This window comes from Benincasa hispida, chromosome 11 (assembly GCF_009727055.1).
Source record: "Benincasa hispida cultivar B227 chromosome 11, ASM972705v1, whole genome shotgun sequence".
Lineage (NCBI taxonomy): Eukaryota > Viridiplantae > Streptophyta > Magnoliopsida > Cucurbitales > Cucurbitaceae > Benincasa > Benincasa hispida.
Genome location: NC_052359.1, coordinates 60,080,688 through 60,100,088, shown reverse-complemented (window position 1 = coordinate 60,100,088; position 19,401 = coordinate 60,080,688). Strand labels below are relative to the sequence as shown.

The 19,401-nt window shown below is 30.9% G+C and overlaps 1 protein-coding gene across 1 annotated transcript; it reads left to right on the top strand.

Moving 5' to 3' along the window:
* Positions 1-8,944: 8,944 nt before the first annotated feature.
* LOC120090430 (E3 ubiquitin-protein ligase UPL4) lies at positions 8,945-18,523 on the top strand. The gene is made up of 17 exons (XM_039048090.1): positions 8,945-9,156; positions 9,762-10,430; positions 10,540-10,650; positions 10,783-10,899; positions 10,989-11,147; positions 11,295-11,459; positions 12,302-12,448; positions 12,524-12,645; positions 12,729-13,869; positions 14,495-15,685; positions 15,768-15,998; positions 16,087-16,191; positions 16,793-16,873; positions 16,954-17,022; positions 17,110-17,238; positions 17,332-17,415; positions 18,004-18,523. The coding sequence occupies exons 2-17, from the start codon at positions 9,798-9,800 to the stop codon at positions 18,067-18,069; spliced, it is 4,551 nt and encodes a 1,516-aa protein (XP_038904018.1). The 5' UTR covers positions 8,945-9,156; positions 9,762-9,797; the 3' UTR covers positions 18,070-18,523.
* Positions 18,524-19,401: the final 878 nt, after the last annotated feature.

Here is a 19,401-nt window from a genome sequence, read left to right as displayed (position 1 = left end):
TAAACAGGTCCCGAGCGATGTTGTTCATAGAACAGTAGACAAGCATTCAGCATTCCATGCTCGCATTTTATGCCGTTTGCTTAAAAATTTATAATAGAACTACGAAGATTTTATTGAGGACTACTACAAAATTATCAACGTATGCTGGAATGTTACTCTCCTCAATTTCAATCTGTACCACATGAAAATTACTGGATCACGCACCCTAATATGCTCGTCTTACATCCTGAATCCATCGTGAGAAGAAAAGTTCACGTATCACAATGAGATGGATTGGACAACAAACGCGGGCCACTCGACAACAGATGTGGATTTTGTAAACCAGTTAGGACATAATCGAAGAAAGTGTCCTTCGTTACTAAGATGGCTCCAGATAGTTTGGGGATTGAAAAATAAAATATTTTTTTTATTATATTTCATTTTAGTGTATATTCAATTTTTTTTATTATAATTTATTGTTGCATTCATATTTTTTTTTATAATAATCTATTGTATATTCAATTTTTTTTATTGTAATTATAAAGTTTTATATTATTCTTTACCCTCACACTTTTTTCTACTATTCAATTATAGTCATCAATTTTATATATATATTTTTTTTCAGATCATGGCTTTAAACCCAGGACTTGTTGATCCTGATGTTTTGTACGACCAGTCCATTCATCGATCATATGTTGTATGGCGAGATCGTACTATTGGAGAAATATCTTTGCAGCGTCGAGAGGTAGTTCTCCAGCGCACTATCCACCGCCCACCTCGAATACTACCACTACTGCGCACATTGGATTCTATGGGGTTGCCAGATTAGGATTTATTACTGGCATCTGATCACAGTCTTGGTCGAGAGATGGAGGCCCGAGACCATACATTCCATATGTCCTACAAGACATAGAATGTTTTATAGGGTTACCTATTAACGGTGAGTCCGGTCACTGGAGTTGATGTACGATGACTGGTTAGAAATTTTTCAATTGTACCTCGGTGCGACCCATCTGCCGACAAGATTAAAGGATGCGAAGTTAAGTTTAATATGGTTAGGAACACAATTTCGTGAGCTCAACAGAATGATGCAGACGAGGAAACTTTCATAAGAATATGCACGAGCATATATACTACAAATAATGGGTGGAAGTCTATTTTTAGATAAATCAAGTCATTTTGTTCACTTGATGTTCCTGCCACTGTTAGCTAACTTCCATGATGCGGGGCGGTATTCGTGGAGTTGGGCATGGCTTGGCATGGTTGTATAGACAGCAACAAGACCTGAGGTTCGAGAGATAGCTGGGTCTCTCATACTTTTGCAACTATGGGTTGGGAGCGAGTTGGATGAGCCTACAGTTCTCTGGTATGTTATTTTAATTCAATTTAATTTTTAATCACTGATCTAGTTAATTTAAATTCTAAATTATCAATTTAAAAATTTAGGTAGAGAGACAAATTTTGGTGTGACTAGGACAAGCCACATATGTAGTCAGCCAGTATAGATACATGTTTTGATCTGCTTCAACCTGAACAGGTATATTACACTAAACCTAATTGATTTTTTATTCACATTTTATTGTATTTGTCTTTAATATTCTCTAATATAATATTTTGTGTTTCAGGTTATTTGGGAGCCGTACAAAATTATTATGCATACTTTGCCTAATTTTTGTACGAATAGTCAAAACATATGGTGAACGATGAGTCATCTCATATGTTCTTCACATTGGTGACTGACATCTTCCTGCAGGGTGATGAGACAATTCGATTTACAGCAAGATGTCTCATCGCCTTGTAATACTGAACCGTTTGACTGATGATAATTTGACTAACGGACTACGGAGATTGGTCCGAAAAAGTTGCCATATTTAGTAAGTGCGATGGTACTATCTGTGCAAGGTTTATTGCAGTGGGTTTCTGTTCGAACAGTTTGACACATATGTCACTCCCAGAATATATTCATTGGTATAGATAATATCAGCTTACGTCCATCGTCCGGGAGTAAGCCGTGTCATCTAGTTAAATGAATGAATATTTTAATTATTTTTAATTTAAATTTATTTTAAATATTGTCTAATTGTTTTATAATTCATAGAGATCGACAGCAAGTAGATCCGTGAGGTTGCGAATTATCCGAACCAGGTTCTTGCTATATGTAGTGACAACCAAAGCTATATGGAGGAAATTCATTATATGTACGATATACCTATTGTTTCTCCACCAGCTCCTAGACGTAGAGGACCCGGGAAGAGGATGAGTTTGATGAGGTTGCACATAATGTGGAAGAGTTGCCCCTTATGATGCAGACACAGAGTCAAACTGATTATGTTAGTCCGATGATGATGATGCCAGCATTTGGTTCAGAACATTATGACTCAAAGGCTGGTCTTTCGTCTTCATACATGCATGGACATGGTCGGGGTCGTGGAGAGCATAATGAATATTTATATTATGAAGCGCCTGTAGAGGTACCAGAGCAACATCAAGAAGAACCCAAGCAATCTCAAGTTCGAAGTCGACAACGACAACCAGCTCGAAATCGACGACGTCTGCCTTGTGGGACACATTGATTTTTGTAATTATTTTTATATAAATGAGATATTTAATTTACATTTTTTTTACGAGTTTTTTTTTTAATTTATTCCTTTTAGAGTTTAAATAAAACAATAAAATATTTTTAGAAATTGTTTTTATAAAATGAAAAATTAAAAAAAGAAAGAAAGAAAGAAGAAGGTGGAATGTGTAATAATTAAAAAAGAAAAAAAAAAAAAGGAAAATTTGTACAGTATTCTCGCTCTCTATCAAAATCTCGCTTTCCCTCATAATCTCACTCTCGAATTTGATTGGAAAGTTCAGTGGCAAAAAGAAGAAGATTCATTAGCTCGTTTTTTAGTCAGACTTGATGAGATGACAGAATCCGTAAAAATTATTCAATAACCTTTGGAAGGAATTCCAGGGGACCTTATGAAAATTTAGAAATACGATCTTTTGATAGAGGAATGTCTCCGGAATGATAATTAAACACACTCAAGATCGAGGGTTCAAAGTTGGACGTACAAAGGAAGGTCGAGGGTTCAAAATTCTATTTTTACAAATAGTTTGAAAACAACAATATTTTCCTAAATAATTTCTAAAAAGACAATATCTTTTAATTTTCCCAGAACAACCCACAAGAAAAAAAGATAATGAAGAAAAATTATGCTAAGAATTTTTACACTTTCTAAAATGAATAGAAACCGCGTAAAGAAATTTTGATTTCCCTTTGCCTTAGTAATAGGAATATATTATATACTCTCATATTTAAATCATTAAATAATCTTTTCTATTTATTTTGATTTTTACATTGAATGAGTATAGATTTTAAAAAAAAAAAAATAAATAATCTAAATATACATGTAAAAAGAAGTTTTCAGGAAAATAAATATTTTTTCTAATATTGTTTTACTCCACGTTGTATGTATATGTAGGTATAAAGATTCTCTATTTTTGATATTCACACCTTATATTAATTTTTTTTCTAAAAAAATCATATTTATCTTGTTCACATTAAATCATAAAAAATCAAATTAAGAAGAACGGGATCTTTGCAACTTCTAATTTTTTGAATAGAAAGGGGCAGGAAAGTGCGTTCCGGTAGGTCATTTCACCCAGATGCAAGTAGTTCTGTTGTTTGAGATTAGAGCAGCAGACGGGATTTCAGATGAAAGAAAACATAAAAATAAAAATAAAAAAATCATATCTATATACTATCTAAAATATGGAGGGAGAATTTTTTTAAATACAATAAAATTCTAAATCGCGTTAAAAATCAATAAAAAAAATCATATAAATTACATAAAAAAAACTATTTGCTATCTAAATCTAATTTAAAATTTAACATGACTATGGAAAAGGATATTTATACTTTTCTATTTTTTTCTATTGAAGTGAAAATAGATTTTTTATATAAAAAATAATTCTTAAAAATTATTTTTTTAATTAAAAAAAATTTAGATTTAGATTTTATCTATAATCTTATCTAGAAATATCATGGATGGAAATCTCATTTCATCTAAAAATAATAACGTTAAAGAAAAAGGAAAATTTTATTAAAAAAAATAAATTAATATCCTTTTATCTAAAAAAAATTATAATTTATAAATATATTTGATTTGGATGAAAATAAAATATAATCATTATTTGAAATCTAAATTTTATAAATTAAACATCTTTAGTCAGGTAACTCCTCCCATTTTCTTATTTTCCTCTTTCACGTTTCAATTTAAACCCACTATCTCTCTAATTTTTTCGGCCACTTCTTTAGAAATTGTTTGTAGTTCTAGATTTAGAAGGAGTTATCACATTTGTATGTGCTTCTTCTAGATTTCAGGATTGTTGTAGCTTTTAAAATAGAAAATTAGTTGGGAAAAGAAGTAAAATGTTGTTTGATAAATTTAAAAAAAGGTAAAATAGTGTTTGATAAATTTCAGCTAAGTTGAAAAGATAGGTTAGAGTGGTTGGTAAATAAATATAAAAACATCTTATTTTAGATATAACTAAAATAGACTTGTAATCAATTTTTTTCTTTAAAAAATTGTTATTTAAAATTTTAAATAATTGTTTAGTATGATAAATTTTATTTATTATAGATTAATTTTTAAATATTAAGGAAAATAATTTTATTTTTTTTTTAAAAAAAAAAACCAATATGGTATACATTTTTTTTAAAAAAAAAAAATTGATGCATTTTACCTAAAAAATAGAAAATATATTTGATTTGATGAGAAATAGATAAATATATAAAATAAATCTTGAATTTAAAATTGAAAACTAAATATTAATTAAAAATATTTCCTGATTCCAAATAGCTTTATGGCACCGCTAATGCAATGGTTGTAGCTTTATTCTTTTCTGTATATTTTGTAGCTTTTTTTTCTATATTCGTCTATTGATTCTCACATATTGAAAAGGTGGAGAAGGAGATATTGTTTTTAAGATTTAATAAATTTGTCAATGTTCGAGCAATTTAGAAGATCGCAAAATGATGAAGAAGAAAGTGATTGACTATTTAAGCTTGTGTAGTTTTTGTAGATACACACCAATAAATGTATAATAATTTACTACTTTTTTATATGTTATTATACTCTTTTTCTCTTTTCAAATCTATTGTAAATACACATCAAATAATTTGTAAAATCAAAATAAAGTTTAAAATCAGATCCTTGTAAATGTTCAAAAAATAAATAAGTTTTAAAAGTTTATGTATACATAAAAATATATATTAGTTTTAATTATAATTAAATTAAAATTAAGTACAATTTTTTGTTTACAAAAGTAGAACAATATAATATTTTCATTTAAATTAAAATTTAAAAGTAAAATAATAATCAAATCATCCCATTCAAAATAAATAAAATGTAGAAAAATATCTTGTAATTTGAAGTTTAGAATTAAGAAGATAATCAAACTATCTAATAAACTTACGAAGGATTATCGTGTTTTTTTTTCTTAATTTTTTAATCTTCATGTGTGGCTTCTAAATTTAGTTTTTTTTTCTTTTAATTCAAACTCTCTTATTCATAAACTAAATTTGTATTATTAAACTTTTATAATTAAGTTATGTTTTAAATTGTATATAATATGTGCAATGCACATAGGATCAAATAGTGGGAAAAAATATACCAACCGAATAAAAATTTTAAAGGCCAAACTTGAAAATAAAGATGGATAAATTATGGTTAATTAAAAAAATATATATTTGACAAGGTAAGTTAACTTAGTAATAATTTGCATGTATTGTCTAAAATGGAGCTGTCCCAAATTCTAACGTTTGTGTACTTTCCTTTATTATGATTATGAGCTACATTTGAAAATTTGAATAATTCGTTGGATGATAACCTCAAATTTCTCTAATCACTAACATGTGTGAAAATGATTAAAATGAATTATTTTTAGGCATTTGGAACTCTACAATTTTGTACCACAAAATAAGACATATTTATCTTTTTTATATATATATATCTTTTAAAATATAAAATTTTGATATTAGAGACGATTGTAAATATTACGATCAAGCTCAAATATTAGCATATATAATAAAATTAAAATCCAACCTATAAAGTTGATCACTTATAGACTATATTATTGGTAGAAGTATAGCGATAGATTCTATCAAACAATAGAGCTTATCACAAAAAGATTTTGTAATATTTGTAATTGAAAGATTTTCAAAAATAGAAAAATAAGGAAAAAAATATTTACACAAATATCAAAATTTAAGTATAGTTAGTGACGCTGATAGGTCAGTGATAAAAAACTGATAGAACACTAGTAGAGGTTTATCAATTTATATTAGTGATAAAGAACAAATAGAAATTTATCATCGATATTATCAGTGATAGAAACTGATACAAGTCTATCATTAATAGGGAAGGATAGAAGTTTATCATAGTTTGATGTTTTTTTTATATATGAAAATCCCTTCTTGTAATTCTTTAAAAATTTGCGAAACACTTATGCAATGACCTTGATATTATTAAAAAAAAAATGCTTAAGAGAGATAGTATAAAATAAACCAAATAAAATAATATATAAAACAAAAATATTTATTGTAATTGATACTATTTGTAGTCGTTTGTCTAACTCTTGGATGCATTATTAAATCATAAATTTTACTCTATTCCTTCTACATTCAACCACATTGTTATATAGCCTCTTAATTTTTTATTTTTAGGTCTCAGTTTTACTTACAACTTTCAAATTTACTTGTACATTGTTTTGGAATGAATTATTTTGTGCATCTTAACCCAATTGGAGTGCAATGTTAGAAGATATGGGGAAGATTAGAGATAAGAGGTGCTAAAAATCAATGCAATATTTGCCAAATACATTTCATTAAATTATTAAAAAAAATTGGTAAGCTAAAAGAGATAAAGTTATAATATGTCACATAATTAACGCCTTTTAAAAGTTACTTTAGTGATTGTTTGGTTTGAGGGTTTTATATATGGAAATTGGCATAGGTATCAAATTCTCATATAATTTTCAATTCTTAACCTGGATCAGACATTCTTATTTCTCACATGAGTTTTCTATTTCTTCGTGGGTTTTCTCCTTTACCCTCTCAATCTGTTTTTCATTTTACATATAATTTCACTTTGAATGTAGTTAATTAATTAATTAATTAATATTAATTTAGTAAAAATAATGTAAATATTTATTTTAATAAATCAATCATGATCTATTAAATTACTTACTTAACTTATTTTTATAATAAAAATTTATTAAATGAATGGAATTATTTTTCTTAAACTATTAATTTATTAGCCAACACTATCTTAAATATATTTAATTAGTAAACTAAAATTAGTTAAATTTAGTTAGTATTAAAATTCATTTTTTCAATAACAATAATTTATTACTTTGTTTTTTTTAATAATCAAATAATTATTTATTGAGATTAATTGTAATTTAATCATTCATTATGAACATATATCATCAATGATTATTTATAAAAAATTAATTATTTATTGTGATTATTTTTATTACTTCATTCATTATTAACATCATATTTACAAAATACTTTTAGGATTCTTTATTAATATATCATAGTTTTATCTTATTTTATTTTCTTTTTATATAATATATTATCCATTAAAATATATATTTTTATATTATTTAATTAAAATAAAAATTACTAAGGTTGAACTTAATTAATGATAAAAATGATTAAGTATCATATTATAATTAGTATAATGTTCATTAAATACATTAATTGGTTAATTTTAATTATAAATTACTTATTATTCAAATATTTATAATTAAAATTACTATTTAATTAACTTTTTACTGATATATTAAATATTGTTTATTATTTAAATTATTAATTTATTATAATTATAATAAGATTTTCATGTTACATAATTACGCAAATACAATTTTTGTTTATAAAATCATTCTTATGCACAACTAAATACTGTCATTTTGATTCCCAAACTTCCTATTTCCAAATATTTTATTAAACCAAATGACCCTTTAATGACCAAAGTCACACCCATAATTTATTATTTGATTTCATCGTTATATTATAAATTTATGGTTGAAATTCTATTCCATCGTCTAAGTATTGGTTTAGTCTACTTTTTCACATTATCTACCATATTATGCCAAGTTGAATTCATATATTATTATCTTGATTTAAGAAAAGTTCACCAATGATGAAATAATATGCACAACAATTTATAGTTAAAATTTCCTCAAGGACAATCTCATCTCATTAAAATGAAAGATGATCAAATTTACCTTTTATTTCAAAATTAAAGTTTATTGAATAATTAGAAGACTTTCTAAATTAAATTAATGGATGCATATTTTTTCCTAATTTTTTTTTATTAACGTCTATGATGAGAAAAAAAAAATTATCCTCTATTTAGATTAAAAAAAGTTAGAGAAAAATTTTAAATAATGTGATTTGAAATCTAAGAAATGATTTAAAATTATTTGGGAATGAGAATGATTTAAAATAAATATATTTAAATTATGTAAGATTTAAAATGAATATATTTAAATGATGTATTTGGATGGTAAATTGGAAAAAAAAAAGACCATTACAAATGTAAACCAACCATTCTAATTAGAATTTTTTTATAAAAAAATTAGGATGTGAAATCACTCCAAAATTTATTTTATCTTTTTATTTATTATTATTATTATTATTTTGCAATATCAAACAACCAAGTTAATTTTAGTGAATGTAAATGATTATTTACTTTTTAATTAAAATATTGATATGATATTCGTTTAAATGGAAATATAGGTAATCAAATCTATTAAAACAATATGTCGTAGATTTTGAAAAAATATTAACCTTTTGATTTAAATTAAGAATAACATAAAAAGAATAATACCTAAAAAAAAAGTGAAAAGAGAAGTAAATAATAATAATAATAAAAAAATTTGATCAAATATATTCACTCTCTCAGTCTTTCATATATATCTTTAAGCTCTGGCGTTCTCTCGCTCTGTTTTTTCATCATCGTCGACGTCAAAAGAGCTTTACAATTTCGATCACCGATAAAAGCATCCGCCGCGGGAGGTGCGTTCTGGCGTAGACGGAGAATTTTTCTCCCTCACAAACTCCCATATTTTTTCATCGTGCTTTTGGAATTTCGCGAGTCTTCGGTTTGCAGCGCTGAGGTACTAAGAAATATGAGATAGTTTTGTCTTGTCTGATCGTAAATCCGTGTTTACATTTGTAATTTTTGATCTCTTTCTTCATCGCATTCGCTTCGGGTTTAGTCTTTTTTGGCTGTTAAAAGGGGTCTAGTTACGACTTACGAGCTTACTAGAGAAACTTAGTTATATGTTCGAGATTGTCAAGCATATATGATAGAAAATTTATTTGTCAATGGTGGTTTAATCCGTGGAGTTTCCGGGTCCTGTGTTAGTCTTGGAGCAGTAGAGGTTCTTTTATTTTTGTTCAAATTGACGGTGTATGTAATTTTTTTTTTTTTTTTTAAATAATATTTAGCTCTTAAGGTTTGAGACAGACAATTCTCAGTCGAATGCTCCAATTTCTATCTGATTACTCTATGAGTTCCGGATTGGAATGTTCACCGATGGGAGCTTTTCGCTCTATTGAAGTGAAATTGTTAGTGTTGAGCCAAAAGACCATTTGTTATGGTGTCTTATATTTGATGTTTGTCCTGCTGTATAGTTTGATTCTGATCATAGGCAATATAATTGTTGAAGCATAAAAAGTGTGTCAATCTTATGCAATGTTGGATCTCTTGATTATATAGGAGGGTTAAATCTCCACTAGAGCTAATAAATGATAAATGGGAAATCGTGGCCAAAAGCGTACTGAAATTGTGGATAGATTACCGGCTGATAAACGGGCATGCAGTTCACTGGAATTCAGACCAAGCACATCTAATTCATCTATGCAATTACACATGACATCAACTAATTCAAGTCCTGGCATCCATGATAATGACATGGACACTTCATCTTCTGCTTCTGCTTCCAGTCGTTCAGAGGGAGAACATGATAAGGATTCAGCCTACGGGTCTTGTGATTCTGATGATGCAGAACAAAAACATAGTGATCTTCGAAATTACCAGAGGCAAAGATCATCTAGTGATCATGGACGATTTAAAAGGCTTTTGTCAAGCTTGGGTGAAGAATCTGAGCCATCTGTACAAACAGAACTACTGAGGGAACTATGTGAGGTTTTGTCATTCTGCACGGAGAATTCACTATCGAGCATGACATCAGATTCGTTATCTGTAATTCTTGTAAATTTGGTGAATCTTGATAGCGACTCAGATATTGTGCTATTGGCTTTAAGGGCTTTAACTTATTTATGCGATGCTTACCCCAGAGCATCTAGTTTTATAGTTCGTCATGGTGGAGTTCCTGCCTTCTGCAAGAGGCTGGGAGCTATTGAGTACTCGGATGTTGCTGAACAGGTGATTTGATCATGCTCACTTTATTGTTATTTTTAGTCCATTGGTCATATTATGTTTGAATGCTGGATACATTTGCTATTTTTTTAAAGGAGTTTCTGTTTTATTGTAGTGTTTCCAAGCATTGGAAAAAATATCACAGGAACACCCTGTTGCATGCTTGGAGGGTGGTGCAGTTATGGCTGTTTTAACTTTTATTGATTTTTTTCCTACTATCATACAAGTAAGTCATTTGCCCTTCTGGATGTTTATTCAATCTTGACAGTTTGATTAAACTGATGTTCCTATTATTTTGTTCCTACAAACCCATGATCAAGAGATTGAAAATTTTAATGTGTAATCTGATTTGGATCAGAGAACGGCTCTTCGCATAGTGGTGAATGTCTGCAAAAAACTACCTTCCGAGTGTCCACCAAATTTGATTGAGGCTGTTCCTATACTATGCAATCTCCTTCAGTATGATGATGGGGAGGTTTGAAATAACTGGACTTGAATGCTTCATATTGCTTTATTTTATTTTATGTTTATAAACCTTCTCCTTGTTATAATGTCACATTTCAGCTGGTAGAGAATGTGGCTCGATGCATGATTAAAATAGCTGAGTGTACACAGCAATCCTGCGAGCTTTTGGATGGGCTCTGTCGGCATGGGCTGATTCAACAAGCCATTCGCCTTATAAACTTGAATAGCCGAACAACTTTGTCCCAGACTGTTTACAATGTAAGTTAAGAATCATACAAGTAAGGGACCAATGGTTTAATATTTTGTATATTTTTATTTTAGTACAATATGGAGGAACTTCTCCCTGTAGCCTCTACCACCATATTTAAGGAAGAATGATGAAATGACTATCTACTTCCTTTGCAGGATTTGCTTGGTGTACTTATCAAACTATCTTCAGGATCCATTGTTGCTTTCGAAACTCTTTATGAGCTAAACATTAGCAACACTTTGAAGGACATATTATCTGTTTATAATCTCTCGCATGGGGTGTCTTCTTCATGTGCTGTAGTTGATGGCCAGCGCAACCAGGTATTAGACTATTAACATGTACTGTTTTTGAAACCATGGAAAGACTCTGACTGTGCAGTCGCAGTTATTTTATTTTATTAATTTTTTTTAATATATATCTAGGAAACTTATAGAGGAGACTTCCCCCCATATAATTCTTCTGACAAACACTTCACAGAAATCCTTTTTTTAAGTGTTGCAGGATATAAATTGATAACTACGATTGTCTAAAAATTTTCTTTCAAATCTCAAGTCATGGATTCAACTTTTATATAATGATGAAGGCTCTTTCATTCTTTCTCAAGGAAAGGCAATGTTTCTATAGAGGGAGAAAAAAAGGGGAAAAAAAATTCTTGATATATTGAAGGCATGTGCAATATAAGACTATAAAATTAAGATGCTCTGTTAAGGATATATCCTCTCCACCTCCAAACCTCCACCTGATCTCGCTGGCACTTTGTAGCCTGAGCTAGGAGAATCACTGCTCTAATATTTTGCTCCTTTTTAATGCCCTCTATATGTGTAAATGTAACAGTCCTTAAGCTTTCAGTCTATCTTTTTTAATTACAAATTGGTAAGATTTCTTGTAATTCCCCACTTGGGGTTTAGGAGCGTTTCGTACTCTTTGTCTCATTTCATTCATCGATGACATTTCCTTTTCTATCAAGAAATGCATCGATGACATTTCCTAAGTTTTCTCCTCAAATAAAAGTGATAGTTCAATAGCTCATAATTGGCCTACATTGGATCTAGAATTTCAAAGTCTTTCTGCGTTTGTTTCCCCCTCCAGGTTTGTAGGGTCTGTCTTTGTGTTTTTCCAAAAACAAATAATGGGAATTTATTGTCATTGGTTTTTTGCCCAGGTATGTGAAGTCCTGACATTGCTCAACGAGCTTCTCCCTACAGAAGATGCAAAGACAGAACAATTGTCTGAAAAAGTGTCTTTTTTAGCCAGTAATCCCAAACAACTGCAGAAGTTTGGTTTGGATATACTTCCTTTGCTTGTTCAGGTGGTTATTATTCTAAGCTAATAAAAAAGCTCTAGCTCTTCCCATCTCCTAATTATCAAATTTTTGCTTCTGCAGGTGGTTAGTTCTGGTGCAAACCTGTATGTTTGTTGCGGCTGCCTAACTATTATCTACAAGTTTGTCTGTTTGGGTGAATCTGACATGCTTGTCGAGTTACTTCAGAATGCCAACATTTCTAGGTGAATGATGCCTGATATTCTTTTTTATGGTATTTTCAAATTGCCTTCCGAAAGTCTAATGGTCTTTTCTGTCTAATCGTCAGTTTCCTGGCTGGAGTGTTTACTCGAAAAGACCACCATGTGCTGATGTTAGCTTTAAAGATCACTGAGATTATCCTGCAAAAACTCTCCAGTATATTTTTGAAATCGTTTGTCAAGGAGGGTGTCTATTTTGCAATTGATGCACTGATAACCCCAGAAAAGTATAAACAGTTGATTTTCCCAGTGTTTACTGGTGTCCACTCATCATTTGGTTCATGTCAAAAGTCTTCAAGAGAATATGGGAGGTGCTTATGTTATGCCTTTTCGAGTAGTTGTTTCTCTTCAGCGGCAGAAACAGGCAGCTGCAAGCTTGATAAGGATTCTGTTTATAGTCTTGCAAATCATATAAGAAACAAATATTTTACTGAAGAGTTATGTGACACTGATAAAGGAGTGACTGATATTCTTCAAAATCTTCGAACTTTTTCTGCTGCCCTAGATGATCTACTAAGCTTGTCCTTAATTAAGGACACTCCAGCTCAGGATGAAGAAAAATTTTATGCTTTGTTAGCTGAGATTATGTCAAAGCTTAAGTGTGGCGAGCCCATATCCACCTTTGAATTTATTGAAAGTGGAATTGTCAAGTCATTTATAAATTACATAACTAATGGTCAGTATCTGATAAAAAAGGGAGAACCACAAACTATATCTAGACAATTCTCAGTTATAGAAAGAAGATTTGAGGCTTTTGCAAGGCTACTCTTATCTAGTTCAGACCACCCATCTGTAAAGTTGCCAATTTTAGTATTGATAAGGAAATTACAAATCTCACTTTCGTCTTTAGAAAACTTTCCTGTTATTTTAAGCCAGGGATTCAAACATAGGAACTATTTTGCTACAGTCCCAAATGCTCGGTGTATACCACATCCTTGTTTGAAAGTTCGGTTTGTGAGAGGAGATGGAGAAACAGATCTCTGTGACATTACTGGGGATATCCTGAGTGTTGACCCTTTTTCTTCTTTGAATGCCATTGAAGGGTTTCTATGGCCCAAAGTTGGCACAAAAAAAGCTGAGCAGTCCTCTGAAGCCGATAGCCTGAGGGAGCATCAAGTCAAACTACTCTCAGATGTACGTTCTTGCTTGGGTGTTAACTCAGAATTTGTGGAGTCCGACAACATGTCCACAGATTTGCCTGAAATTCAGGTCTGTTCCTGTTTTCTTTTTGAAATATTGTTAATGTTGCAAGAATTATAAATACTGCTCTTAAATTGTAAAATACTTGAGGTAGGGGTTATTTACTATGGCTAACATACCTAAACCATTTGGTTTGAGCTCAGTTATTTTTAATGAAAGAATACAATCAGTTGAAATTTATACTGTAAGTTGATCATTTTTGGAAGTATATATAAAACTGTGTTATAAGATAGATCAGTTCTAGAATTTGCAGCCTCATCCGTGGCACTGGATCCTTTTGGATTCAACTGATGCCTTTTTCTACTTCCAAGTTAATTAGGAAAAATATTATGGTTTTATGCTGAATATTCTCGTGTAACTGGTTGGCTCACATTTCTAGTACTGTCTCTTTGATTGCCCGCTTAATCCGTGATTGAAGCATTGATTATATTCTGGACTATGGTAATGTGTGCACTCCTAAATGTGTGGGCACATTTTTGTAATTATTCGCTGGACAACATTATTCTTAGTTGGAGTCCATTTTTGTAATTAATTATATGTTCTTGTGTTCTTCCATTCTTTCTCAATGAAAGTAGTTTCTATGTTAAAAAAATGTGCACACTCCTAAAATTATAGTAACCTTGTTTTGGTTCAGGTATCTGCAGAAGTCAGCGTCGATGAGAAATCACAGTGTTCTGCATCTTGCAGTAAGAAAGGTACGACTCCTAAATTGTTTCTTTACCTTGAGGGAAAGCAGCTGGAGCCCACCTTGACACTTTACCAGGCAATTCTCCAACAACACATTAAAGAAAATGAAACTATATCTGGCACAAAAGTATGGAGCCGAGTGTATACAATTACGTATAAAAGCACTGGCGAAGTGGAGGACAACAGTTGTAACCAATTATTTTCTGCATCTGACAAAGCCCCAATGTTGCAGTTCTCTTCATTTTTCTGTGGTATTCTAGATTGTGTTCTGCCTTCCGACTTGGCAAAAGGAAGTCCCGCTTATGATGTTTTATTTCTTCTAAGGAGCATAGAGGGCATGAACAGAATGGCATTTCACATTATGTCACATGAAAGAATCCGTGCTTTTTCTGAAGGGAGAATTAATACCTTGGACAATATAAAGCTATCAGTTCCTTCAGTGTCACAGAATGAATTTGTAAACAGCAAACTGACTGAAAAACTTGAACAGCAGATGAGGGACTTTTCTGCTGTTTCTATCGGTGGCATGCCTCTATGGTGCAAGGAACTTATGGATTCATGCCCTTTCTTATTTAGTTTTGAGGCAAGACGCAAGTACTTTCGGATAGTAGTATTTGGCATGCCACAATACCAGCTACATGTAAGATCACACAGTGACTTGGGAACCTCAAATGACGTACGATCAAGTTCTGGTGGCTTGCCTCGTAAGAAGGTATTAGTACACCGCAACCAAATTCTAGATTCTGCTGCCAAAATGATGAATCAGTATGCACATCAGAAAGTACTCCTTGAGGTGGAATATGATGAAGAAGTTGGCACTGGGCTTGGTCCAACATTAGAATTCTATACTCTTGTCAGTCGTGAATTTCAGAAGTATGGCCTCGGAATGTGGAGAGGGGATCATGATGCATTTATATCCAAAAAGAGTCTGAACATTGAGGGCAGAGAAACTATTGGATCTCCATTTGGACTCTTTCCCCGTCCATGGCCATCAACTCTGGATACAGATGAGCTACATTTTTCCGAAGTAATGAAAAAGTTCGTACTTCTAGGGCAAATTGTGGCCAAGGCCATTCAAGATGGTAGGGTTTTGGATATCTACTTTTCCAAAACCTTCTATAAACTAATACTTGGGCAGGTACCTGCATGAAATTCTTTCAAGTGCTTCCTCTTGTCTTTTTTTGTATTCCATTATTTGATTTTCTTGTTTATTCTTGTAGGAGGTGAGTATATATGATATCCAATCATTTGATCCAGAGCTCGGAACCATTCTGCTTGAGTTTGAAGCTTTGGTTAACAGAAGTAAATTATTGGAATCTGTTTATGAAGAGAACTCATCGTCCAAACTTGAATTGTATTATCATAATACCAATATTGAGGATCTTTGTCTTGATTTTACTCTTCCTGGTTATCCTGATTATCTCTTGACTTCTTCTCAAGATAATTCAATGGTAATGCCAATTTTCACTCTGATTATGGATTTTTCTTTTTGTATGGTTGCACTAAATAACACAACATACATTTTGACCTTTTCCCCAGGTAAATACAAAAAATTTGGAGGATTATGTCTCTCTTGTTACAGATGCTACTTTATGTTCTGGAATTTCAAGACAAATAGAAGCATTTAAATCTGGATTTAATCAGGTTAGTTAGCTCTTCACTGTGGCCCGTCTTACAAAAGATTGTACTTCCCATATTTATTTAGTTGTTCTAGTTAGGACATGCAGAATTAAAATGATCCTTTATTTCCGTAATAGTTTATTTTGCGTGGGTGGAAAGTTTATGGAATTCAGTTTATGTTTCGATATAGTTTCTTTATTTCATCAATGTCTTTAGTGAAATATTATCAAGTGCTTTGATTTCTCAACGTGATACAGGATTTACGTTTATTTAAGTGCAGTTGTAGTTCTATTATCTCATTTAAATTTAGGGGTAGAACTAGGAAAGCCATGGTTCCAGTCTCCCAAATGTGTTCATAACGAATGCCACTTTGAGTGTATAAATTATGATATAGGCACAATGTAAGTAACGGATGAACTGCATTGTTAAAATGTAAGAAACCTTTAGAACCAAATGTCATGAGCGTTCTCGTCCATAAAAGAGAAGACGCTCAACAATTCGGTTGGCTTAAAGAAACATTATTAATTACCATATAAAATACACATTTTCTCCCTCAAACATATACTGGTGCCTTCTTCATCGTAACTGATAATGGAGCACTTCTTTTCTTATTGTCTAACCTCAGGTTTTCCCCATAGAACATCTTCAAGTTTTTACTGCAGAAGAATTAGAGCGTTTGATATGTGGAGAACAGGACTCGTGGGCCGTACGTATATCAGCTAATTATCTAATTTACTTTTGAAGTTATTATTCATTAACTTGATTCTTTCGAATCTTTTGGTGCAGTTGAGTGAACTCCTTGACAATATGAAGTTTGACCACGGATATACGTCCAGTAGCCCCTCCATTATTCATGTTAGTTTCTAAAATGAATCCTACCTATTGCTATGTTCAAATTGCATTATTAGTTAGCAAGATTCTCACCTATCTTTTGAATTTTAGCTGCTTGAAATTATTCAAGAGTTTGACAACGAACAGCAACGAGCATTTCTACAGTTCGTTACCGGGGCGCCAAGGCTTCCTTCTGGAGGCTTTGCATCTCTCAATCCAAAGTTGACTATCGTCCGAAAGGTTTTTACTATCAACAAATTCTACTCAAATATTTTATTTAATTTAGATTTTTTCTTACTGACTTTTTCTTTGGGTTTTTTTCCTTCTACACAGCATTCTAACAATCTGGTCGATTACGACTTACCTAGTGTGATGACCTGTGCAAACTATCTCAAGTTGCCTCCTTACTCTTCAAAGGTTAAAACTTTTCTATGGACATGATTTTGATGTGGTGTTAAAATCACATTTTCCATGTTCAAAAATCACTTCAAAACATGCATTAAATCATTTGAAATAAATATAATGTTCGAGTTTACACTATAAAATGCAATTTTCTTACAACTAAAATTGGTTTTGAATGATTTAAGGCATGTATTGGAGTAATTCAAACACGAGTTTAGGGGCATGTTTGTGAGTAATTTTGAAATGGTTAAAATCATTTGACATTTTCAAAGTCACACTAAAATATGTTTTTTTCTAAAAAAAAAAAATAATAAAAATAACATGATTTTAGTAATTCGAAACCAATTGTGATGATATAAAAATTGCATTTAAAAGTGTAAAATTTAATACGAAATGAATTTTGAATGATTAAATGCATGTTTCAGAGTAATTTTGAACATGATAAAAGTGATTTTAACCATTTCAAAACCACTCTCAAATATGCACTTAATCCTTTTAAAATCACTCACAAACACGTTCTAACTTTTCTAAGGAACCAATTGCATTTTCAATTTCCATTAGAACAAACAATGTTAACTCCAAATTCGGTGTCTATTCGTTCAGGAGATAATGAAAGAGAAGCTCTTATATGCCATAACAGAAGGACAAGGCTCGTTTCATCTTTCGTAGCCTCAAATTTCTTTCATCTGTAGAAAGTGAAATTGGTAATTATCAAGTAGCTGTAGCTGCTGTATAGATTTATTTTATTTTATTTAAAAAAAAAGGGTGAAAATGGATGAAGAAGTGCAGATTGTGGTTTTGTGGACAAGAGGAGGCTTATTCTTCATCTGATTCTGGTGGGTAAAGTTGCAATGTACATAACTCCTATGTACATAGAATAGAAGAAGGCTGTACAGGAAATGGTGGGTTTTTGATTTATTGGCATGGTCTCCCTTTTTTTACTTTTTCAACCCATGCTCACGCTGTAAATATCTTCATAGTCAATTAACTTCTACTTGTTTTCTTTTCTTTTCTTTCTTTTGTACATAGTATGTATGACTTGGGTTTTCATTTATTCAATTTTCTGACAGAACCATGCATTTTCTCTGAGTTGAGAAATAGGCTATGCACATTTACTGCAGGATGTCTCAAGTGGCTTGATTTTAGCAAATGATTTATTTATTTGTGATTTTTATACAATCAGTTTAATGTTTGTTTGGTTTATACTTTAATTGTGATTTTTATATAAATGAAATTGATTACGTGTAGTTTTTTTTAGTACAATTGGGGATAGGGGAATTTGAACCATAGATCTCGTGATTTCTAACACATTTTTATGTTAATTGAGTTATGTTCGGTTTGACAATTGATTATGTGTAGTTAAAGATATGTTTGGAATTGATTTTGTATATTTAAAGTTAATTTTGTCATTTAAAATCTCTTAATATGACTCAAAGTCACTTTTGATATATAGCTACCTCCTTTTCTAAGAATTTGGTTTGACAAATGTGAAAGTTTCCAATTGTAAACCTATTATAGAATGTGAAAGTTTCCGATTATAAACCTATATAGAATTTGTTTTTGACAAATGTGAACTCACATTATAAACTTAATTTTCGTTGTATGAAGAAAGCAAAATTCTTGTTTGTATTGGAGGAAGTTCCTACTCGAGTGGAAAGTGAAGTTGATTTTCGAAGGAAGCTTGTAATAAATATCTTGTGCACATTTATTCTTATACTATAAAATGGTAAAAGTCTACACTTTAACACGTTGACGATTGTTTAAAACTAAAAAAAATGACACTTCTAAAAATTTGAAGATAAAATGAAAATTTTCTTCCCAACGTTATCTTTGCATGTTGGTCTAATTGATAATTAGGGTATTAATTTTCTCATCAGGCCCTACAACGAGGAATTTTCAAAGTTTGCATGGCTTAGTAATTGACTTCAAATTCTTTCATTATTTTTGTGCTCAATTTTTTTTTAAAAGTTCAAATTCAAATGGTGTTTTCAATGATCGGTT